Source organism: Urocitellus parryii, unplaced genomic scaffold (genome assembly GCF_045843805.1).
Source record: "Urocitellus parryii isolate mUroPar1 unplaced genomic scaffold, mUroPar1.hap1 Scaffold_108, whole genome shotgun sequence".
NCBI classification, from domain to species: Eukaryota; Metazoa; Chordata; class Mammalia; order Rodentia; family Sciuridae; genus Urocitellus; species Urocitellus parryii.
Genome location: NW_027551840.1, coordinates 345,853 through 370,891, shown reverse-complemented (window position 1 = coordinate 370,891; position 25,039 = coordinate 345,853). Strand labels below are relative to the sequence as shown.

Sequence of the window (25,039 nt, the reverse complement as noted above, 5' to 3'; positions counted from 1 at the left end):
TAAGCAAACGGCTCCAATTAGAAATTGGACTAAATCAGAAATTATCTCACAGCCTACTTTACAGGAAGATTCAAACAGCTTCCAGGTACTAAGCACTATACCGCTGAAGGCTAATGTGTGTAAATCTCCGTGTGTGTGTGTGTGTGTGTGTGTGTGAGACTTTCACACATGCAGGAGTTTATGTACTATGACTCCATAAAATATAACTTCCAACATGGGTGGTTTTTACATTAGGGCAAGATGAATCTTCTTTGAAGGACTTGAAACCACAAAACTACCTGACATCACTACATGAGTCAGCTTTTCGTTACTGGAACAGATACCCAAATTAAGCAACTTATAAGAAAAAAAGGGTTATTTTGACCCCTAGTTTTTGAGGTTTTGACTCATGACCAGGTGGACCCATTGTTTTTGGGCCTCTGGTGGGGGTGGTGAGCTGGGGGCAGAGCTAAATGTTCAGTTCATGGTCAGGAAGCAAAAGTGAAAGAGGAAGAGTTGAGGGTCCTACAATCCTTTTTAAGGGCACACCCCTAAGGACTTAAAACCTCCCAAGGAGCTCCAGGTGGCAAGCTGAGGACCAAGCCTTTGCCACATGGGCCCTTGGGGTATTTTCCAGATACAAACTTAGCAGGAGTCAAGTTAAGAACTTTATTTTCTTACTTACAATTTTGAGGATTATTTAAGGGAAATCCTAGGAACAAAATCAACATAAATATTTGCCTAGAATAAACATTCCTATTAAGGCAAGTTTTATAAAACAGTGGTGGAGAAATCATCAGTCACCCATGAAGCTGGTTAAAAATTCAGATTTGGGTCAGGTGTGGTGATGCACACCCATAATCCCAGTGACTCTGGAGGCCAGGGCAGGAGGATCACAAGTTCAAGACCAGCAACTTAGGAAGACTCTTAGAAACTTAGTGAGACCCAGCTTGTCTCAAAATATAAAATAAAATAAAAGGTCTAGGGATGTAGCTCAGAGGTAAAGAGCCCCTGGGTATGTTTTAAATTACCTTTAAATAGAAAACGAAAAAGAAAAAGAAAAGATTCAGAATTGGGATCCCCACTGAAGGTCCACTTAATCAGAGTATCTGGGTGGAGGCCACATTTTACAGGTAATTCCTGGAATCCTCTCTTAATAATATGTTATTATGACCTTTGAAACGGTCTATCCTGACATAAGTGTTGCCAACCTCTCTGAGCAGATTCTTTTGTGTTGAAGGTTGATGTGATCCAATGTGCATGTGCACATTATTCAGTAAAGACTTACCACTGGGTCCTCAGAAAGGAGTGGATGGAGTAGGGGGCGATCATCCACATACAAAATTTAACTACATCTATTTTTATTCTTGTAAATGTTTTCAAAGTCCATCCAGAACCATTCTAATCTACATCACTGTTGATAAACATAAGCAAAATAGGGTTGATGTGATCTATATTTGGTGAAATTAAAGAAATGGTTTTAGAACGAGTATTTGCCAATCTCATCTAAATGTTGTTTAAGGAAGTTTTATCCGATGTCTTTTGAGGTTTCATGATATCTGATACAAGTTTATATTTTTAAAATTTTATATACTCACGGTATGTTCAACAATTTGCAATTTTTGCCACTCTCCCTAAGGCCTGACTTTGATGTGGACACAAAATCCCAGATAAAATACCAAGGAGCACATTTCTATTTGCAGTGTTTCCCTTGTAGGTGGGATGGCCAGCAGGCAAAGGGGCTTCCTGGGGTGCATTCCATCCCTGCGGCTGAACGGGATGGCCCTGGACCTGGAGGAAAGAGCCACAGACACCAGGAGTGGAGCCAGGGTGTGCAGGACACTGCAGGAGCCACGGACACTTGTGTCGCCATGGGGGGAGATGTCGAGAACGGCTCAGAGGGGTGGCTTGCGACTGCTCGGCCTCCGCCTATGAGGGCCCCTTCTGCTCCCACGGTGAGTGAGGCCAGGGATGGGACTTTAGAGAAAGTGGGGGGGGGGGCTACAGCCTCTGAGGGACACCTCTGGCATCTGACACCGTGAAGCCAGGGTAAGATTTGCCATTATTAGAAATAGAGTCATTTCAGACCCCCATCCCTCTACTGAATTTAGGAGGGTACCAATTTTGAAAACCTGAGACTGTGCAATTGAATATCCATCCTCACCGGATTCCTTCTTTGGAAAATCTCTGTGTTACTCCTGTCTTCTGTTCAAGGCTCCAAATGATCTTCCAAACTCTGCCTTTGGGTTGTTCTGATTTTAAGATCATCCAAGCATCATTGTTGTTCATTGCAATGACTTGATGTGATGTAAGGATAAGTTTTAAATTACCTTAAATAGAAAACAAATATATTAACTAGGAGGGGAAATGCATGTTTAAACATTAAATACTGACTTGTCATCAATAGCACCAAACAGATGCTATTAGAAATATGTGCAATGAAATAAAAGTAACTATATGTTATGGAGTGAATGAACATAGGAATGTTCAATTCATATGCTGAAGCCCTCATCACCAACATTATGATATGTGGAGACTGGGCCCAGCTTTAGGTCATGAGGTTGTGAGGATGGAGATCCCTCTGCTAATATATACATCCTTATAATAGGAAGAGATGGAGAGGCCAACCACAGAGAGGGCTCGCAGCACATACCACATCTCTGGCACATTGATGATAACCTTAAAAACCTCCAGAAGAGTGAGAAAAGAATAATGATTTGAGCCACCTTGATTCTAGTGTTTTGTTACAGCAGCCCAAGTAGACAAAGACACCATGCTTGAGTGAGAGAAAATATGACAGTTCTCATCAAATATAGAATTACAGTAGATGAAACAAATTTTCTAAAAAAGAAATAAATAGAAATTCTGGCATTATAATGTACAATAATGGAAATGAAAAATTCATAGAGAGACTCAACAATAGATTGGAAAAGCAGAAGAGTCAGCAAACTTCAAGGTGGGTCAATAGAAATTATGTATCTTAAACAACAGAATAAATAAAAACCGAACAGATCATCAGACAAGCGTCAGACATCATTAAGCACACCAACATATATGTAATTGAATGTCAGAAGGAAAGTATCAGAAAAAAAATTACTTTTCAAATAATAGTTGAAAATATCCCCTAATTTTTGAAAACCATTAATACACACACACACACACACACACACACACACACACACACACACGTACACACACATACACACACACACACACATTTATGAAATCCAGGTAGGATAAACACAAGAAAATCCATACCCAGTCACACCTTAGCAAAAAATGTTGAAAGCTGAAGTCAAAAAAGAAATTTGTTAGAAAACGATAGAGAAAGAAGGCTCATTTTTCCTTGGTGTAAAAGCAAACACCAAGATGAACAGCTGATGTTTCATCAGAAACACTGGAAGCCACAAATCAGGGAAATAACACACTCAAAAATGTCAAATAAAACAATTGTCATTCAAGAAAGTTATACCCAGCAAAATGATCTTGCAAAAAATAAAATGACAGCAAAATGATGGTATTCACAGATTTAAGAGAAAATTGCAAAGAGAAGGTGGGGGAGGGGAGAACTCACCGCTGGCAGGCCTGTCTTAAATAGCAAAGGGTGTTCTTCCTGCTGAAAGAATGTAACCCTAGGTAGTAAGACAGTCTATACCTGTGCACTTGGGTGCACTTACACACACCAGCATAAGTTTGTAGGTAGCTATAAAAAAGAGTATAGTGGTATATTTCTTATCCTTACTTTTTTTTAACTGATGTAAAAAAGAAATTATATAAAACTATAATGAGAATGAATATGTGTGTGTGTGTGTGTGTGTGTGTGTGTGTGTTGTTGTTGTTGGCTCTGGAGATGTGTATTTGAAAGTAACAGCACAGAGGAGACAGGTGGGAGGAAAGCTGTAAGGGAAGAAGGAAGTGAGACTAGATGGTAACATGGATTTCAGGAACACAAAGAGTTAATGTGAATACATACTTTTTTCTTTTCTCAGGTGCTTTAAAAGACACCAAATTTATAAAATCCTAATTATATGAGCACAGAGTTTCTAATTAAAGCAATGGAATATTGGGTTTAGTATAACAGTAGCTCAAAACAGGTAGAAGTAATAGAACTATACGGAAGTACCATTTATATATCACACTTGAATTAAATTAGTGTAAATATAAAGCAGATTTTTTACAAGATATACATTGTAAGCCCTAGAACAATCACTGAAGAAAAGAAAATTGAAAATTATGGTGAAGCACAATAAAAGGATTATACATCAAAACCTATTGGGATATACAGTGTAGGATTTCAAGAGTGGTTCAGCATTTCAATATGTGTTATGCAAGATTAACAGAATGAAAGAGGAAAAAGACGTGGTCATCTCAATTGATGTTAAAGAAACATTGAAAAAAAAGAAAATCTTTCTTGATAATAAAATATTTAATAAACTAGGAATAGAGTAAAACTTTCTCAATATAATAAAGGCAACATGTTGAGAAACCTACAGCCACCATCCTACTCCAAGATTAAAGTTTCTTTTTTGAGATAAGGAGCATGACAGATATGCTAATACTTTTCATAGTACAGGGTGTTCTAGCCAGAGCAATTAAGCAAGAAAAGGAAAAAGGTCATCCAAATTCAAAAGAAAAAAACTGTCTCTATTCTTGGATCATGTTGCTTTAATTATAGAAAACTCTAAAGAATCCAGGAAGGAAAAACTGTTAGAAACAATAAATGAACTTAGCAAAATTGCAGAATATAAAATCAACATGCAAAATTTGACTCTATTTCTGTACAGTTACAATAAAAAATGTACAAATGCATGAAGTTTTATTACATGATCCAACATGGATCACATTGTACTAAGTGAAATAAACCATAAAGTTGACAAATGTAAGATCCCAGTTTTACTAAATATTGATAACAGGCAGATTCATAGACAAGAAGTAAATCAGAGGTTACAAGGGTAGGAGAAGGAAAGGAATGCAGACTTACTATTTCATGAGTACATGTTTCTCCTTGGGATGAGGAACATTTTTTTCCCATACGTTTTATTGGTGCATTATACTTGTACATAATGGTGGGGTTTCTTGTTACATATTTGTACATTCATACAATATAGCAATATGATTTGTCCAGTATCATCCCTCAGTATTTCCCCTTTTCCTCCCCTCCAGGAGTAGGAAAATTTTTGAAAGTAGAGGTTGGTGGTGATTGTTCAATTTCATGGATTTAAGTAATAACCATAAAAAATTACATTTTAAATGGGTTAAAATGGCAAATTATGTGTATATTTTGCCACAAAATTATAGTGAAATAAGAAAGGAATTAAAATGATATAATACAAAATATTTGCTAATATAAAAGAAAGCAGAATGAGAGTGGAATGAAAACAGAAATGAAATGAAACACAAATATCAAAAATAAAATGAGATATATAAATCTAACTATCAATAACAACATTAAATGTTCTTGGTATAAACAATACACCACAAGGCAGATTATTATCAGAATGGGTAACAATAACAAAAAAGGTCTATTGATATGCTATCTAAAGTTTAGATTGAAAGATAGGTTAAAAATAAAAGCATGGAGAAAGATATCCTATGGAAGGAAGGAGGATAGAAAACCAGAGGAGATATACTAATATCAGAAAAAAATACACTTTACAGAAAAAGGTGCTACTAGAGATAAAAGAACTTTTATAATGATAAGAACCTTTTATAATGTTTAAAGAGATAAAAAATTATAAGTATATGTTCAGTTAATAATATCATACCACAATACATAAAGAATACCTGACAGAATTGAAAAAAGAAATAGACAAATGAGGAATAACAGTTGGAGGGTTCAAAGTTCTACTTTAAATAATGGGTAGACTAATTGGGCCAAAGATAATCAGGAAAATAGAAAACTTGGGGGAAAATAAAACCCAAATCAAATGATCCTCCACTCAATAATAGCAGAATACATTATTCTTAAGCACTCATGGAACATTGTCCAGTATAGACAACATGCTACCTGTAAAACAAGCCTTGGTAAACTTAAATTTTAATTGAAATCATACAAAATATCCTTCTAAACACAATGGAATGAAATTAGAAATCAATAGCAAAAACAAATCATGGAATATTATAAATAGGTAGAAATTTTTACACTTCTAGTTTGACAAAGAAGAAAAACATAAGGGAAATTAAAAAAGAGATGAATAAAAACAATACCTATTTGATGCAGCTAAAGCCATGTCTAGAGGGAAATTCATAGCTCTAACTGTCTGTATTTTAAAAAGAAGAGAAGTCTTAAATCAATAACCTAACCTTCCATCTGAAGATACTGGACAAAGAAGAGAAAACTAAATCTAATTTAATGAGAAGGAAAATTAACATTATAGTGAATTTCATAAAGTAGGTATTATAAAAACAACAGAAAATGAACAAAACCAAAAGTTAGTTCTTTGAAAAGATTAACAAAATTAACAAACCCAGTAAAACTGACAGAGAAAACAAGAGAGAGAATTTAAATTACTAGAATTTAAGTTATAATGTCACTAGAGTGGACAGGGGCAAGAGAGACATTACTACTGAGTAACAGAAGTAACCTGGATTGTTAGGGAATATTATGAACAACTACATATGTGAAAAAATCAGTTAACTTAGATGAAACAAATTATTAGAAAAACACACACTACCGAATTTACTCAAGAATAGAGAAAATATGAATAGGCTTATAGTGATGAAGAAAATTCGTTATTTTAAAACAATCACATAAGATAAAACCTGGGTCTGTATGGTTTCACTGGTAATGTCTATGAAATTTTTAAATAAAAAGTACTATTTGTTATTCGAATTTTTGCCAAATGAGAGAGAGAGGGAGAGAGAGAGAGAGAGAGAGAGAGAGAGAGAGAGAGAGAGAGTGTGTGTGTGTGTGTGTGTGTGTGTGTTTCCCAACTCATTGTGTAAGGTCAATATTTTCCTGATACCAAAACCAAAGATTTCAAAAGAAAACTACATACTTAAATTTCACTTAAATATGTAGATGCAAAAATCCTCAAGAAAACACTGCCAAACTAAAGCCAATTGCATAAAATTGATCATTCACCAAGATAAAATAGCAATTATCCAAAAAAGTTGTTTTAATAGCTGAAAATCAATAAATATAATACAATATAACATTTTGGAATAAGGAACAAGAATACATAATCATCTAATTTCTGCGGAAAAGTAATTTGACAACATCCCACACACTTCCATGATTTTAAAAAATGAAGAAATTAGTAACAGACGAGTTCTCTGAGCCTAACCAGTGGCCTGGTGAAAACCCCACAGCCAAAATCATTTCAGTTATGAAAGAGGGAATGTTTTTCCATAAGGTCAGGAACAAGAAAGAAATATGAGTACTCTCACAACTTCTCTTCCATGTTGTTCTAGAGGTTCCAGCTATGCCAATAGTGAAGTAAAATACTTCCAGATTTGGAGGGAACAAGAAACACTTCCTATATATGCACATGATATAGTCATTTTTACATGGAAAATCCTGTTTTCTGTTACTAACAGCTATTCTACTATTACCAAAAAAAGTTGATAAAAGCTTCAGGATAAAAGATCAATATATAAAATCAACTGCATTTCTGTGTACAGGCTATGAACCATCTGAAAATAAAATCAATAAAAAACAATTTCACTTATAATAGTATCAAAAAAGCAAGATATGTAGCAGTAAGAAATGGAAGATGTACGCTGTAAAAGCATAAATCTGAAAGAAAGACAAATAATCAGAGAGATACTTCAATCATGGATTATAACAATTAAAATAAATAAGGCTTAATGTTCCCTAAATTGATCTACAGATTTATTTTCAGCAAGTCCCTCAGGATTTTCTATGTTAAAAAAAAAAGACTTAAGTCATGTGCAAATATAGGAAGTGTTACTTTTACCTTTTGATACAATTTCTATCAAAATCACAGCCAGATCCTTTCTAGAAATTGACAAGTCAATGGTAAAATTCATATGGAAATGAAAGGGACTCAAAATAGCTCCCCCCGAAAATTGAGAAAGCACAGATTTAGTGCATTCAGACTTTCTGATGTCAAATCTTACTGTAGAGGTATTATAAGCAAAACAGCGAGTTAGCTGGCCTGAGACTAGCCATATAGATCAGAGTTCAGAGTTATACGTTCATGTCTGTGGTCAGTGGATTTCAGAGTGCTAAGGAAGTTCAGTGGGGAAAGAAGGGTCCCTGGGACAACTGGGTATTCACATACACAGCAGAAAAGTGAGAATGGACCTCAGTCTCACAATACAGAGAATGTACCTTGAGTGTGTCGTACACCTTGATGTGAAAGATTAAACAGTAGGATTCCTAAAACGTGGGAGAAAGAAAGGACCGGGACTTCAAAATTAAAAACATCTCTGATTCACATGGCTCAATCAGAAAGTGTATTTGCACATGATATAGTCATATATATAATCCAAATCATGGAAGAAAAGAAAATGTTTGCAAGTTGTTTATCTTATAAGGTCTGGTATCCAAATTATATAAAAACTCCAATAACTTAATCCAAAGGACAAATAACCTAATCAAACAATGGGCAGAATTTGTGAATATTTCTTCAGAAAATATATAGAGATGGCCAATTAACCCGTGAGATGATGCTTGACAACATTAGCTGTTAGAGAAATGCCAATCAAAGCCACAAAGAGATATGACTTCACATCTAGGATGGCTGTAATTACACACACACACACACATACACACACACGCACAGAGGCACATTACAATTGGACGTGTGTATGGGATACAGCGTGGCACTTGCATACATATATATAATATGTAATGATAAACCAGATTCATTGGAATGTCAGTCACCTCAGATATTATAATTTTTCCTCTGGTGGAAATATTCAAAGTCTGCTCTACTCATTGCCATAGTCTGGCTGGGCACAAATCACGAGCCACTCAAGCAGGAACAAGCTTTATTTCCAAACCTCCAGCGAATGCCACGCACGAGGCCTTCTCCCAGCACACACTACACCAACAGGAAATCCCTCCTCCGGAATTCCCTCCTACTGCACTTCCCCAACCAATGGGAACTCTCGAGGAGTCCTTCAAGAGCTCCAAAGTAGCAGGCCTAGGCGACAGCAGGGGTCTAATCTCCAATTGAGTGCACATCTTAACATGATCATTATCATCTCAATGGCATGCTGGGGTCACCTTTCAACCAAAAATGCCATGCATCATTCCTACTTGGCTATGGCTCTCAGCAACTCATGCTTTTGAAATATTCTTTTTTGCCAGCCATAGTTCAAAAACAGCTATAGTTTTAAAGAAAGGCAATAATGCATTTTAGTGAGGATGTGGGAATATCCAAACTATCATAAATTGCTATTGAGAGTGTAAAATGATGCAGTTGTTTTGAAAAAATGGCAGTTTCTCAAAATATTAAGGATGGAGTTATGATAAGATTAAGCTATTCCTCTCTTAGGTATGTATTAAATGAAAATGTATATTCTCACAAAAGTTTGAATATTGAGGGAAGTATTATTCAAAATAGCTCAAGGTGGAAACGGACTAAGTGTCTATCACCTGATGAACTGATCAACAAAGTGTGGTACAATGAAATATTATTCATCAGTGAAAAAGGAATGACGTGCTTGTAAATGCTATAATATGACCAACCCTTGAAAATGTGCCAAGTGAGAGAAGGTAGTCAGTAAAGATCACACAGTGTATGATTCCATTGATATGAAATCTCCAAAATAGGAATGTCTAAAAATATAGAAAATAGATTTGTGATTGCCTCAGTTAGGATATTGAGGAGAAACAGAATGAATTCCACCTGAATATTAATTTTTTGGTGGGGGTGGGATGAGGATGGAGAGGATTGATGAAGAGGCACTAACACTGATGGTAGTGATGGATGCACATGTCCATGAATATCTGAAGATAGGCAATTTTACATTTTAACTGGGTCTATTTTATGCTATAAGGCTTAGATCTTAATAAAGATATGTAAAAATTAACCTCTTAGAAAAAAATGGAATCCAAAACTGAACCCCCACCCCACCCCTCAAAATTGGGACCTCAAAGCAGCTGCCTTTAAATTATATATTTATACAGAAGAACTAATCATTTGTAAGTCTTAGTTAAAGATAATTTGGAGAATTAAGTGAAATCTCCAGCAAATGTCATTCTGGGCTATATGTTGGGATTTGTTACTTTGTTCTTCAAATTTTATTTTTTTAAAAATTTAAAGTTAAAACATGAAAAAAAAACATTTTGCCATTTTATCTCCCAGGATAAAAGGATTAAATTATTTTTTGAATACATTTTTTAAATGAAAATCTATCTAAATAGTTGTCATACTGTATTGTTTAGGGAATAATGTGTAGAACAAAGTCTGTACATGTTCAATACAGACACAATTAATTTATTTTCAAATTTTTTTAGTCCGAGGTTGACTGACTCCACAGATGGGGAACCCAGAAACACAGAAAAGAGATTGTGCTATTGTTACTTTATATGAGTAAACAAAATAAAATTAAACATTGAGACATTCTTTCAACAAGACTTGTATTTGCATTCTGTTAACATGACAAAAATGTGCTTTTCATTCTGGAGATTTCTGCATATTTTGAAACTGGCTCCTCAGTGACCTATGATTTTCAAGATCATCACCCCTTAGGTGACAACACCAGCTCCCTTGCTTCTTCATTACACAGGGATGTCACACTATCCCAAGAGACCGTCACCCTGAGCTTCCGAACCACTCGGACTCCCAGCTTACTGCTTTATGTGAGCTCTTTCTATGAGGAATACCTTTCCATTATCCTGCCCAACAATGGTGAATATCTTTTGTGTGAAGAAAAAAGAGAGAAAACACTGAATTAGAAAAATAGGACTGTAATGATATGGGTCTTTTCAGCACTTAAACTACAAATAAAGAAAATCGCATGCACTTCTAAGATGCACTTTGGTTTTTCAGTACTCTCCATAATGCTTATCATAAAAAGTAGTATTTAAAGGTTAAATTAAGATGCTTTTTCCCATTCCAAGAATGACAATTTCACAGATTTGATATGAAATTACACTTTGCTGGGATGCTTTAATACTCCATGATGATCTAAGACTGTTTGAAATAAGATATTTGGATATTTGCCAGGTATTTATTTCCTGCTCATTCTAAGTAAGTAGAAGAACATTAATATGGATGATATCATGGAGCTATATAAAAGCCAATTTCCTTAAGCAGATGATAAATACAATGGTTCTTTATCTCATCCATGGTTGACAAGCAAGTTAGATGACATCCACCTAAGAACAGTGAGGGGACAATCTATCCACCAGAGGCAGCTGGGGCATTACAGGACTTTCACAGTTGGACAGTGAAGTCATACTTTACATTTAGTGAATTAGGACAAAAATCTGATTTCTAGACAATCCTATAGAATCAGAATCTTCATGTAAGTTGTTAAGAGTTATGAGCCCTGAGGGTATATCTGTGTAGGAAAGCTAAGTATGTTTGAAAACTACACAAACCTCATCTTCTAATAAAACCTTTTCTCTTCCCTATTCTTTGGTTATGGTAGAAGACTTCATAAGAAAACTCTGGTTGCAAAATAAAAACTTAATTATGCACACATCAGTAACACATCAAAATAGGTTCTATTAAAGAAGTTATAATAATAGGAACTGAATATTGATACAGTGTTGCAGTTTTATCAATTTCTAAGATAAATATAGTTGTGATTTAGATTTAAGTTCTGAGTTTCCATATGTATAATTTAAACTTCTTCATTTTGGAAAGATTTAGAAGACCAGTGATTATCAATGCACCGGATCTTGACTTAGAAACAGTACAGTTGGACTCAGGTTGGCACTTAAGCCACCTCTAGTATAGAAGAGGCAAGTGTTGAGTGCATTCAAGTCAATGCTAAATACAGTCAAAGGTGCATGAAATAAGTAATAATATAAGTGCTCTAGAATCTGCATTGAAATATTTGTAAAATACAATTGTAATTTAAAATGTCATTTATTTTCCTCTTTAGGAAGTTTGCAGGTCAGGTACAAGCTAGACAGACATCAAGATCCAGATGCTTTTAATTTTGATTTTAAAAACATGGCGGATGGGCACCTTCACCAGCTGAAGATTGACAGGGAGGAAGCCGTGGTCTCTGTAGAGGTAATGCAGCAAACTTGAAGGTCCCAGTAACTATCATGAGGAGTTTGTCAGAGAATGGATAATCTAATGCAAAAGTTTGATGATAAATAGTAACAAATGAGCAAGTGTTCTCCATAGATCAAGGCAGAAAATCCAATATAGCCAGGGTTTAGAGGGGTATTTAGTTTGTTTTGTTTATTAAGCAATGATCCTGTCAAAGTTATTATTACTCTTAAGTCCTTTTAAAAATGTCAATATGTCCTTACTTGTTTTTACTTGATTCAGCAGGGAAATGTCTAGTTTATCATGGTGACGACAGGTAGAATTTGTTAATTAATATTTCAGTAGGTGATATCAAAAGAACAGATAGGCCAGCAGTTTAAACACAAGATGAGAGCATGCAAGATATTCATTGAAATGGGAATAAATAAGAAAATAGACCTGAGTCAGAAGAGAGTCAGGCAGTTGTTACTGACATTCAAAAGAAAATATATTTTAAGTCTGCACATAAAACTACAATTATTTTGGCTGTGTCAAGTCTCCTCCAGAGAATAAGTTTTTACATTTAAAATAATTGATTTCCGTCCTCTTGCATATTCTGCCAACTGCAGATACATCATAAAGAAAAGTAAAGCAGCAAAGAGAGTGGGGGGGGGGTGGGAGGGCAGGCGGCTTGGGCAGTTAGAGGTTGTTCATAAAATCGGTTTCCCCTCCTAAACGTTGTTTTAAGGTGAATTATTTAAGAGTTGTTGAGCACTTACAAGTGACTTATTTTTATCACTTTTTTCTGTCCTCCTCTGCTTCCTTATCATTAAAACTGTATCTCCTTTTGATATTCACTTCCCACGGGGCGTTTAATAGGTTAACCAGAGTGCGCAGAGACAAGTCATCCTGTCCTCAGGGACAGAATTCAATGCCATCAAATCCCTCACATTGGGAAAGGTTTTAGGTAAGTGGCAGAAAGATCTTTCTCCCAAAATCATCAGATCGTAAGTGTCATGTCACACACTCTGGAAGCACTCGTTATGCTGAAAGAAGCTCCTTGTCTTATGTTAATAATAATTTCCCAGTGAGTGACAATCAAGGCACAAGTGGCACTTTTGTCTGAGTGCACATAGAACCATGAGTAAGTGCTGCCTGGTGGATGAGGAAAGGCTTCCCCTGAAAAACACCCCATGCTTACCTTCCCCCTGGGCATTCAGGCAGGAGTCACCGTGTTTTTCTAACACTTATTGAAAAGTGAACTGTCACTAAAGCCGACATGGAGTATCAGCCTCAACTCAGGTACCTCCACTCAATGATAAAACTACCCATGAGCTGAAGCAGAGGAAAGAAGGGTTGATTTCCTTCAGCAGATGGTAGCACCTTGAACTCGGTTCCCAAGTCCTGCTTGGCCTATGCTTCTGTCCTTGATGACACTGAACCAAAGCCATGAGGCATGCTCATAACCACCTTTACCCAGGGGGAAAGGTGAAGTTGAGAATGATACCCCAGGAAGGATGTATTTGAAAGGCACAGCTTAACTTCAAATTAACATCATAGTTACTGAGGAAAGGAATCTTTCTGGAAAGAAATATGTCAATCAGCTCTGAAAATGAACTATTTTAATGATATAGACTCTAAAGAGAATCACAAATTAGGAAACAATATTAATTGCATAAATTCCTGCTACCCTCCAAATAAGTAGGTGCAGGGAGTTAAGATGTTAATTCAAATGTTATTCAAAGTCATATAACTTACGGTTTAAAAATGCAAGTTTGTATTGAGCAATGAAGCATGGAGTCTGAAGCCACTGACCTCAGAAAGTGATGAATATTCATTCTGCCGATGCCTGGCAAATGTGAAATAATAATCAAAGACTAAAGCAGCACTTCATGATTTGGACAGCTGTCTTTGGGATGGGTTTTGTTGTCTTTTGCTGCTGTTCAACCATTTAATAATTATGCCAATATAATTTTATATTCAAACTTGGAGATCCATGTGAAGTATATTTATTCTCTTAACTTACAATAAGATAGACTGTCATATTGAGGAAATTTTCCAAAGAAAGTTGTTCAAAGTATTCAGTGGTAAGTCGTCATTATTAATTCTCTTAGCCCCTGTGAATCATTCCCTTATCCACTCACTGAAAAATATTTGGTGAAAATTGATTATGTACACTTAATTAGATGTCGAGGCAGCTTATGAATAAGAGAGTCACTGCACTTATCCTATACTATACTCACATATTAATAAGTAACAGAGGCTAGTGTGTGAGCAATTATAATAAAATAATGCTTGTTATTATTTACCATACTTCACAAGAAATATCCCAGAATTCATTAAAGTTAACATGCTGTTTTTATCTTCCCAATTCGTTTTTTTTTTTTTTTTTGGTGTGTGTGTGTGTGTGCCAAGGATTGAACCCAGGAGTGCTTAACCACTGAGCCACCTCCCCAGCCCCATTTTTAATATTTTATTTTAGAGACAGGTCTTGCTGAGTTGCTCTTAGACCTCACTAAGTTGTGGAAACTGCCTTTGAACTTGCGATCCTTCTGCCCCAGTCTCCCGAACTGCTGGGATGATAGGCCTGGGCCACCACACCACACCTGGCTCTTATCTTCCCATTTCTGAATAGTCTTGCTTAATGAAGACCATTCAAGTTAATTATCTCAACATCAATTCAGTATACACCCACCTCAATGTAAGCTCTTGAAGTCAAATTTTCTATGTAGTTTTAATTTTATCAGAGAAGTGTCTTAAAGAATGTTAACACTTAAAACACTAAAATCCAGGAGAAGTGACCTGTCACTTTTGTTAGATTCTTTATCCAAATAATTAGGATTATTATTCTTTTGATTTGGCTGTGTGTGGGGGTGTGTGTGTGTGTTTTAACCACAAACTTAAAAAAAGAAATGTACTAAAACAAAATAAGAAATGTAGAAGCTGAGCATGTCTTTTTATCTTCTCTCAGAAAATAAAGCAGTAGCCTATAAGTTTTTACATTTTATTTTCATTTAATTAATTAATTTCCCTGAAGTACTGGGGGATTGAACTTAGGGCCTTGAGTATGCTAGACAAGTGTTCTATCGCTGAACTACATCCCCATCCCCTAAGCAAAGCAGTGTAAATACTCACGTATTATCACAATTACACAGATATGAGAATGCCAAATGATTTTGGTAATTAACTATCCTGGAAATTATGTTCTGAGTTCTATAAGGAGATGTCACATAACACATAACATTTAAAGCTCAGTGGAGCTATGGCTTTATATTATTTTTATACTATGATATTTGCCTCATTTAGAAGGGTTATTGTATTTTGGGTCTGAGATTTTCTTTACCTGATTCACAAGCTACTAAAGAAACCTACAATTGATTTGTGGATGCTGGCAGATGACATAAGATCCCTGGGTTAGAAATAAAGGGCTCTGTTATTTATATAGCAAGTTTCATGCACATTAGCCATTGGTGCGGTTTCCCCTATGTATTAAGTCTTATGGAGCTGGGATAAGCATTCAGGTCAATGCTGCAGATGGGCCGGGTGTGCATAGTAACTGAGGAACACATAGCTTAGGGAATCTACAGATTTTGTAGCAAGCACTAAACAAGCTTATTCCTTATCCCATAGGGAAAGGTATCCTTATCCCTCAAAATTGCTTGTGCCAAACAAATTTGAGAAGCGGTCTGGATAAAGTGCTCTCAAGTCTTACATTTCTTTGTTTATCAGGCAAAAACATAGAGAAACACTTGAACCCAGAGCAACTTACTTTTCTCAATATTATAGAGTGAAAACACAAAAAAAATCTGAAAAAATAAAAAAGATATAAGATTTTACATTGTTTATCAAGGAAGACCCAAGATTAATTGTGTAAGTCAACTCCTTTTCATATCATCTGTTAAATGAGGAAAACTTAGAAATAATTTAGTAGAATCCATAGAAATCTTTTGGGGCTAGGGATGTGGCTCAAGTAGTAGCACGCTTGCCTGGCATGTGTGCGGCCCAGGTTCGATCCTCACCACCACATACAAACAAAGATGTTATGTCTGCCAAGAACTGAAAAATAAATATTAAAATTCTCTCTCTCTCTCTCTCTCTCTCTCTCTCTCTCTCTCTCTCTCCCTCTCTCTCCCTCTCTCCTCTCTCCTCTCTCCTCTCTTAAAAAAAAGAAAAGAAAGAAATCTCTTGATTTTCTAACTTAACATTAACTGGGAGTCAGTGAGGATCATGGATGTTTTGAGGTCTTTGAAATTATGAGCCTTCCAGACCAAGGCTAGCAAATAGGGCTTTCTGTGATGGTGAATCTATCCTATAACTATGCTGACCTACACAGTCATTCCTAGACACACCTAGTTTTTTAACAAGTGAAATGTGGCTAGTGTAACTGAGGGACTAAATTTTTTATTTTATTTAAATCTAATTGATTTGAATTGCAACAGCTGCATGTAGCTAGTGTCTACCATATTGCACAATGTAAAACACTGTCCATTTGCTTGCTTATGTAGTCAATTTTTTTTTTTCATTCAAACAAATGACACCCTGTTGTGAAAGCAGACACCTGTCTAATTGGCATGACACTGGCCTGGGAAGCCAGCCCTACATCAAATATTTTTTTTCTACCTCCTCAGGTGCTAATATTTCAAATTCCATAATTAAAGAACCATTTCTTTTGTACCAAGTCTTTCTTTCTGCTAAAATGCATATACTTTGTAGAGTACTAACAGAAATGATAATCAGGTATTTATGAAAAAGTGAATTTATTCAAGAACAGGCTTTGATTGAAAAGAAGAGAGAATTGGAAGGAATCCAGGTAGAGTACCATAGAGAGAGGGGGGCAGAGTGACCCCACAGACATTCTTGATTAGAGCTAATTAGCTAACAGGTGCAGAAATAAAGGGTTTTGACAATGTCAACTTGTCAAGGCAATAGGAAAATAGAATTCAGGTCACTGCCTAAGTGTTGAGTTCTACTTAAAATGTGTTCTACTGAGAAACAGTGTTTTGTTAAAAGCCAGGAGTGTTTCACCCTTGGGTTTCTTCCTGGGTTGTTGAATGAGTGATTGCCTGGTAGACTCAGAGTAGGCAAAGTGATTACTTCCTTTCAGATATTTTTTAAAAAAGTATATCTGGTGATCATTATTGATTTAAGTAATTTATCGAGGAATTAGAAGAGCTCTATTCTGTTCCATCACCTTCAAATTAAATGATTATATAATGTTAATATTCACCATTCATCAGAAAAAAGGTCCCCTAAAACTATATGATTCTTGTCCAAAATACTATGATTTATTATAAAACCTTTTTGTATTATATTGTGTCAAAGAGAGAAATATTTTTACACATGACAAAATGACAGACTTTTTTCAGGACTGAAGGAACTCTGGACTGGGGTTTTGCAGTGAAGAGATTGGGCTCAGCTTAAAATGCAAGGAAAAGTGTAGACTGACAGCCAGCCAGGTGGGGGTGTTCGTTGGTGGGTGGAAAATTACCAAGAGGTTAGGAGAATTCTTACTAAATTGACCTATTGGGATTCTGGATGAAGACCCGCTGGCCTAATCAATCACCTGGAGGACTGTCAAGGACATCAAGGAGAGTGGAGGGTTCTGGCTAAATTCCACAACTCAGAAACAAAAAAGATGGGGCTAGTGGAGCAGATGGCTCAGAGAAGCCTGATTAAAATTTGATTAAGGGTAGAATCTCAGTGGTGTCAAAGTTCTTTCTTAGAAAAAAATATATATAATTATACAAAGGTTCTTGAAATAGAAGAAAGAATACATAAATGTAAAGGAAATGGTAGTTCTAGTCAGGAGATAAGCATGAGTAAAACCAAAGAGGGTTAAAGAGGGAAAACTAAGAGGAAACAGCACTGTCCAAGGCTCACTCTCTGGCCTGTGGGTAACACGGGGAGGGACCCGGAAAGGGGGCCTGACCACTAGTAAGGGCCCATGCCCAAGGGCTCATCTTACTGACTGCAAGTGAGCGAAGAGATGGATGAATGTATTGGGGGAAAAGAGTATCTGTTTTCACGTAATGGTGCAAGAGAATGATTCTGATTGTGGGTGCTAGGAACGTGGAACTTTCAAACTCAGGAAAGAGAAAAGGAGAAAGAAGAAGGAAACTAACCCCAGTGGCTCAGGAGGCTGAGGCAGCCTCAGTGACTTAGGGAGGCCATAAGCAACTTAATGAGACCCTGTCCCTAAATAAAAAATAAATAAAGAAAAAGGACTGGGGATGTGGCCCAGTGGTTAATCCTGGCTTCAATCTCTGAATAATAATAATAATAATAATAATAATAATAATACACCACTAAATCAACAAAATTTTAAAAAACACAGTGTAAGATAAAATGAATCAAATCAGATAAAAGAAGTTGTTACTCTAAATGTGAATAGCCTCAATTCTGTCATATTCAGGTCAATAAATATCTAGTTAAACGCTCTTACAATAACGAAACCACTAAGAAGTCCCAGCTAATGAATTTCAGAAGTGCAGCGTTGCCAGCAGACAAGATGCGCATGAGGTTTGAACAAGTGAATGAGCTCAAAGGTGGGGGAGGGCATTACCTGGGGATAAAAGGTACAGTTTGTTAAGAGGACATAAAAGCCATGAATCCAATATACATCATGAAAGATAACAGTTGAATAGAAGGAGTAAAAATGAACTTCCAGAGGTCTGTCGTCTCCAAGAGTCAGTTTACTATAATTCCTCCCCCAGCTGTGGCCTCCCTGACAAATGTGTTTTAATGATCAGTTTTTAAAAACTGAGTTCAGATCGTGGCCTTGAAGCCCCCACAGAGTCGCTGTCCCTCGCAGCTGTCCACGGAGGCCCTCTGCCCTGGAAATGGCCATCAGCCGCCTGCTCGGGCGCAGGGGGCGCAGGGGGCGCAGGGGGCGCAGGGGGCGCAGGGGGCGCAGGGGGCGCAGGGGGCGCAGGGGGCGCAGGGGGCGCAGGGGGCGCAGGGGGCGCAGGTCGGAGCCAGTGGCGGCTGTGCCGGCGGGGTCACCTACCAAGCCCAGTGCCTCTGCGTTTTAACGCTGTGTCGCTTTGTCCCCGCAGAGCCCCCAGGTGCGGACCCCGACACGCGGCGGGCGGAGGCGCGCGGCTTCACCGGCTGCCTCTAGGCCCTGCGCTTCGGCCGCGCCGCCTGGCTGAAGGCGCTGCGCCCCGGCGGCCCTGCCCGGGTCACCGTCCGCGGCCACGTGGCCGCCGGGGCCCGCTGCGCGGCGGGGTCGCGGACTGGCGATGGAGCACGGGAGCTGGCTCCCTGGCGCGCAGGTGGCGCAGGTGCATGGCCCCCTGCCCCTCCCCGCGGGCTGGGAACTGTGGCTGTGCGCGGTGGAGAGGGCCTGCGAAGCCCTTGGCAGCCTCCCTTTTTCTACCCTAGGTCGTTCCGAACCCAGCGAGGAGGGAGAGCCTTTGGTGAAGGCGGACAGAAGAGACTCTGGGTTCATAGAGGTAAAGGGGCTGAAGGAACTCGTCTGCGGCATTACTGTCGCTTTTGAAAAAAAAAAAAAAAAAAAAAAAAAAAAACTTTTTAAATTTTAAAAATTATTTGTTCCCATTTAACAGTATTAATAGAAAATTATAGCTAAGAATCAGCATTCCAGGAGGGGAAAGGGTGCTTGTGGGTTTTCTGAGTTGATGTTCACCGATTTAAGCTGGGGGAGGGTGGGGGGTGCTTCTGTGAGGATTCCACTGAAAACAGGATTTTAAAAGAACAGGTAAAGTCTGGCGTGGTGGCCTCCCGGATCCCAGCTACTTGGGAGGCTGAGGCAAAAGGATGGCAGGTTCCAGGCCAGCCTGGGCAACTGAGCAAGACCCTGCCTCAAAATAAAAGGGCTGGTGATGTAGCTCAGGGGTAAGGGGGCCTCCGGGTTCCATCCACAGTCCGAGGGAAAATAAAAGAAAGTCACAAAATAATGAAAATTTCTTATTTCATAAATAGCTGTATTCCCTAGGATGTGAGGGATATATAGGAGGGAGGGAGAGATAGATAGAAAGATAGATAGATGGAAAGAAAGATAGAAAGATAGATAGATAGAAGGATAGAAAGATGATAGATAGATAGAAGGATAGATAGATAGATAGATAGATAGATAGATAGATAGATAGATAGAAAGACAGATAGGGCATAGATCTGATATAGCTATTAGAGCAAGACATTGCCCCAAGTAATTATATTCAAAGCCACAAAAACCTAAGTCAAAAGCCAAATAGTGATCAGAGCACATGTGTTATGACACTTAAAAAAAGGCAATTTGCATGATTTAGATGTTTCAGTTGTTATTTGATTTTTTAAAAGAAACTTTTAAAAATTTAAATATGCTTAACATTACTTCAAGTGCATTTTTTTAAATTGTGCATTTCAGTGTCATCTCGTACATTCTCAGTGTGGTACAGCAAGAGCCATGGTTTATTTCATTTTTGATTGTCCTTTCCAGTTAGTCTGATAGGTTATTTTTCATTGAAGGGAAAATTGAATACAATCTAAACATATCTTTTTGGCAATGAAAACAATGTTTCATTTTCTTGAAATATAATTTATCAGAGCTGGTGTGAAAAAATAAGATTTCATATTTCCTCACTAATTAATTAATCGATTATTGAAATATTGTTTGTTTTCTTGTTGTATTGACTCTTCATAGTACATACAAAGCAAACTTTTTTCCTCTAAAATGATAGAAAACAAAACAATTCAGACATTATGAAAACCTGACTAAAAATCTTTTTTCGTGTATTGACATTTGTCACTCTCTTGGTTATTTTTCTCTTTGAAATCAGTGAGGTATAAAATAATAATACATGACCCAATGAGGAAAAAGCAGTTTTACACAGTTTTATGTGAGAAGGTAGTCAAGAATGCATATCTAAAAAGACTACTTTTATCTTAGACTTTAAATCAAATATAATCCTTAATAAATCCTGATTTTTTTGGGGGGAGACAATTTTTCATTGCAATACAAAAGCAATTTAAAGATGCTCAACATTCCAGAACAGGATCCCAAGTCCTACAAGTGTTTGCAAAATGTCAGACTTAGCCCCTGATCTTCTTGAAGAGCTAGAGGTAGTCAGCAAATTGAAAACAGAACAACAATAACAACAACAACAAAAACTTACTTTTGGAATTTTATTGCTTTTGGTCAAATATCACTGTAAGATCTTCTGTAAAAAATCACTGGCAAGGTTGTCTGCTGTTCAACAATAAATCGTACAAGGCTCCTGGGCTGTCCTGAGAAACTCTGATGAGCTCTTGAAGGAGGGGAGGGGAAGAAGGAGAATGCTCAGAAGGATTCCCCTGGTCTTTGTTTTTTGCTTTTTTTTCCAATAATTTATTTTATTCTCCTCATATACATACTTCAGCCTTATTTCTTTCTCATATTTTATTGTCATAATTTGCATAAGAGATAAGATTTAGAGAATTTTTCTGTTATGTCTATTTATTACTAAATCAAGTGTTTGTTTTTTACTATTATTTCAACCCGATCCTCTGAAATACTTGCTAGTATAATAAAAGAAATATTCAAGTAACCATTAGTCATTGAATTAGAAATATAATTTTATGAAATTATTATGATTTTTAAAGTTAATAATAATTTTCATTACTGAAAGTACCATAACTATACCGTACCTAGACTTTAATTAATTGTTTCATTTAATATTCACAAAGACTCTTCACAGACATAGTCTTCATATTCTAACAGTCACCAGCTGGAGACACAAATTGATACCTTTTGTTATACACTTACAATGTGGACAGTCCAAGCATGGCTTTATGCATAGTTTTTTGGTGTAGCATAGATTTGACTTTCATTCTTCAGGAATATGACTGCTGTACAGCTAGCTTTCTTGAGGGTGCTTTAGCACTCTGGCTCTGAATTACAGCCTTAAACTAGGAGGAGGCACCAGGTCTTCCCCTCAGGTATTCTGATTCAGCATGATTTTGGGTTGAGAACCATGGCATAGCTAATGGTCTCAATATTTTAGAACATTTACACCTGGTTCTTTCAAATAGTCCACATTCCACAAAAATAAACTTAATAAGTATCCCTGCAATATTTTTGGCGACAGGGATTGATCACATATATGTTACACTACTGCATTTCAAAATTATGTTGTCATTAAAGTATTTTGGAGTTGGGGAGATAGCTCAGTGGTAGGGTGCTAGGCCCTGGATTTGATCTCTATCATCAAAACAAATTTACAAAGATATAAAACAATTTAATGAAGAATGTATCTACTTAGTTAAAAATAACATTTATTCTAGGATGGTACTAAACATACTATACTTTTTTTTTTTTTAGTAGTAGTAACCTTTTTTTTTTAGCTTTATTTTATTCACTTATTTTATTTAGTGCTGAGGTGTGAACCCAGGATCTCACACATGCAAGGCAAGCACTCTATCACTGAGCAACATCCCAGCCCCTATACTTTTAAGATAATTTAAAACTTTGTCTCAGAGCCTTGTGTATATATTTTTTTGTTGTTGTTTGTTTGTTTCGGAACCAAGGATTGACCCCAGGGGTACTTAATCACTAAGCAGCATCTCCAGCCTTTTAAATTTTTTATTTAGAGACAGGGTCTCTCGAAGTTGCTTAGGGCCTCACTAATTTGCTGAGACTGGTTTTGAACTTGTGATCTTCCTGTCCCAGCTTCCCAAGTCCTGTTTCTGTTTTTAAGCACAAAAGCTGAATTTCAATCACAGGCCTTTAGGGAAAAGGACTACCCCGACTATATCCAAAAGTCATGGAAACTCAGACATACCAAATGTTATAAAACCACTGGACCTTAAAATTCCTAGGCTTCATGGTCCCAACTTATGATATAGTAGATGGTTGGTTTGTTGTAACCTACCTTATAAGGCAGTGATGTTAGCAAAGCCCCCAATTAAGGCAAAAATCGCCATTTATATTCTGACTTGGTGTTCTTCTGTCTTCTCCCCCCCACCCCAGGTGTGATAGCAGTTGTGATGTTTATTTTGCTCTGCATCTCTGCTATAGCCATATGCATTTACCAACAGAAAAAGTTACGCAAAGAAAATGAATCAAAAGTCTCAAAAGACGAAGAGTGCTAGGACCACTCAGTGCCGCAGTCTGACTGGGCACAATTCAGGAGCCACTTATCAAAAGAAACAAACTTTATTTTTAAAACTATAAACGCCAAACAAAACAGCTCCTCAGGAAAACCCTCAGAGCCCAACTGCCACCACCGGCTTCCAGAAGCCTCTCCCCACACAAACCACACCACCTCCCACAATCCTCCTGCTCTTGAGGCCGATTGGCTGGGTCGCGTGGGCGGAGCCAAAGAAGTCCCCCAATGAGCAGTTCCGTAGTCTGAAGGGCAGGGAAACAGCCCAATGAACATGACTGCAGAGGAGCCAATCAGCTAGATGTTGCTGGGGTCACTGTGAGCCAATCATCAGCTGGCAGCTTGAAGGGCAGGGAAACAGCCCAATGAACATCGCCGCAGAGGAGCCAATCAGCTAGATGTTGCTGGGGCCACTGTGAGCCAATCATCAGCCGGCAGCTTGAAGGGCAGGGAAACAGCCCAATGAACATCGCCGCAGAGGAGCCAATCAGCTAGATGTTGCTGGGGCCACTGTGAGCCAATCATCAGCCGGCAGCTGGGAGTTTGCTGGCAGCTGGAAGTTTTCTGGGGCCCCTTTGGCTGTGGCTCTCAACAACTCAGCGAAGTGCACTTGTCAAGACACAGTCCTGAGAGACAATGTCTTCTGGTTGGCAGTGGGCTGATCTACCCCATCCACTGTGGACCATCCTGATCTGGTCATCCCTGTGGGTGGGCCAGTGCTAACCATCTGCTGAGGACCTGGGGTGCTGGGAGGCCTGTTCTGCCTTGGTGGACCCCTCCCTCCAGTGCAATTTATGTGACAGTGAAGGAGGAATCCTCATTCATCATGGTGGAGTAGTTTGCCCCAGAAGGAATGCTCTCTTCCAACACAGAAATTTAATTTGTGTAGTAATTGTGGATTTTAGCTGAGAAAATGGCCATGAGGCTCTGGTCCTACTTAGAGAATGGGACAGAAGCTTCATTCACATGTAAGAGACAAAATCAAACTCTAATGTTCTTTATTGCTCAGAAGCTTATATGGGATCCTGTTCCTGTTCCCTGCTGATATTTCTTTTTGGACAGGAAATGCTTCTTTGATTACTTCACCAGCATTTCCATAGTCCTGCAATCCAGTGCCAAGGGCCTGCTAAAAAGCTAATGGCGTGTTTGATTTCCTTATCCGATGGTCAATGCAATGCAAGAGAGACCTGGAAATGTTATTTTTGTTGTATGGCTTTTTCTAATTGACTGTTTTTAATCATTTTGATAAATTTTAATGTTGAAATCAATATGGAGTGTTGGTGATAAAATTTTAATATTGAATTTTGTAATGGAACAGAAAATTGATAGGTAACAAGATGCAAACAGAATGTCAATTAGAGTCTGCCTATTTTCTTTGTAATCTGTAATTATAGTTTTTGTAAATTGTGATCATGCTTTTAACTAAATTTATGATGACATAAATACTACTTCTTATACTGAAAAAGATTTATTCTTTATTTATATCAATACCTGAAGGAAACATTTTAAACTTATTTACCCCCCCATATTGAGAAATTATGTCAGTTTTTTATCATTCTATATTTATATTTCTCTTTTTTCTTTTTCTTTTTTATCTGGGGGGGTGGAGGGGTGGGGACAGTGCTGAGGATCAAACAGCAGGTCCCTCAGCTCTATATTTCTCTTTCTAAACATTGTTACTGATATGTCTGATTTCCTGAATTTTTACTGAATATCTTTCAATTTATCAGGAAAATCAGCTGCAATTTCTTTTTCAAATATTCAGTTGCTCTAAGCATAAATATCATTGTATAGTATCCTCTTGTCCAGTTGCTTTTGAAATATAAGATGAAGGCTACTTGATCTAAGGAA

General features: G+C 37.4%; 1 protein-coding gene across 1 annotated transcript in view; it reads left to right on the top strand.

The window, feature by feature from the left end:
• Positions 1-23,174, top strand: part of LOC144251566 (contactin-associated protein-like 3) — a 130,488-nt gene extending 107,314 nt beyond the window's left edge. Inside the window, 10 exon segments of the mRNA XM_077794414.1 lie at positions 1,697-1,784; positions 1,786-1,934; positions 4,078-4,079; positions 10,583-10,805; positions 12,010-12,143; positions 12,984-13,071; positions 19,160-19,387; positions 19,488-19,548; positions 19,721-19,731; positions 23,053-23,174. Coding sequence (XP_077650540.1) covers positions 1,697-1,784; positions 1,786-1,934; positions 4,078-4,079; positions 10,583-10,805; positions 12,010-12,143; positions 12,984-13,071; positions 19,160-19,387; positions 19,488-19,548; positions 19,721-19,731; positions 23,053-23,174 — 1,106 coding nt within the window.
• Positions 23,175-25,039: the final 1,865 nt, after the last annotated feature.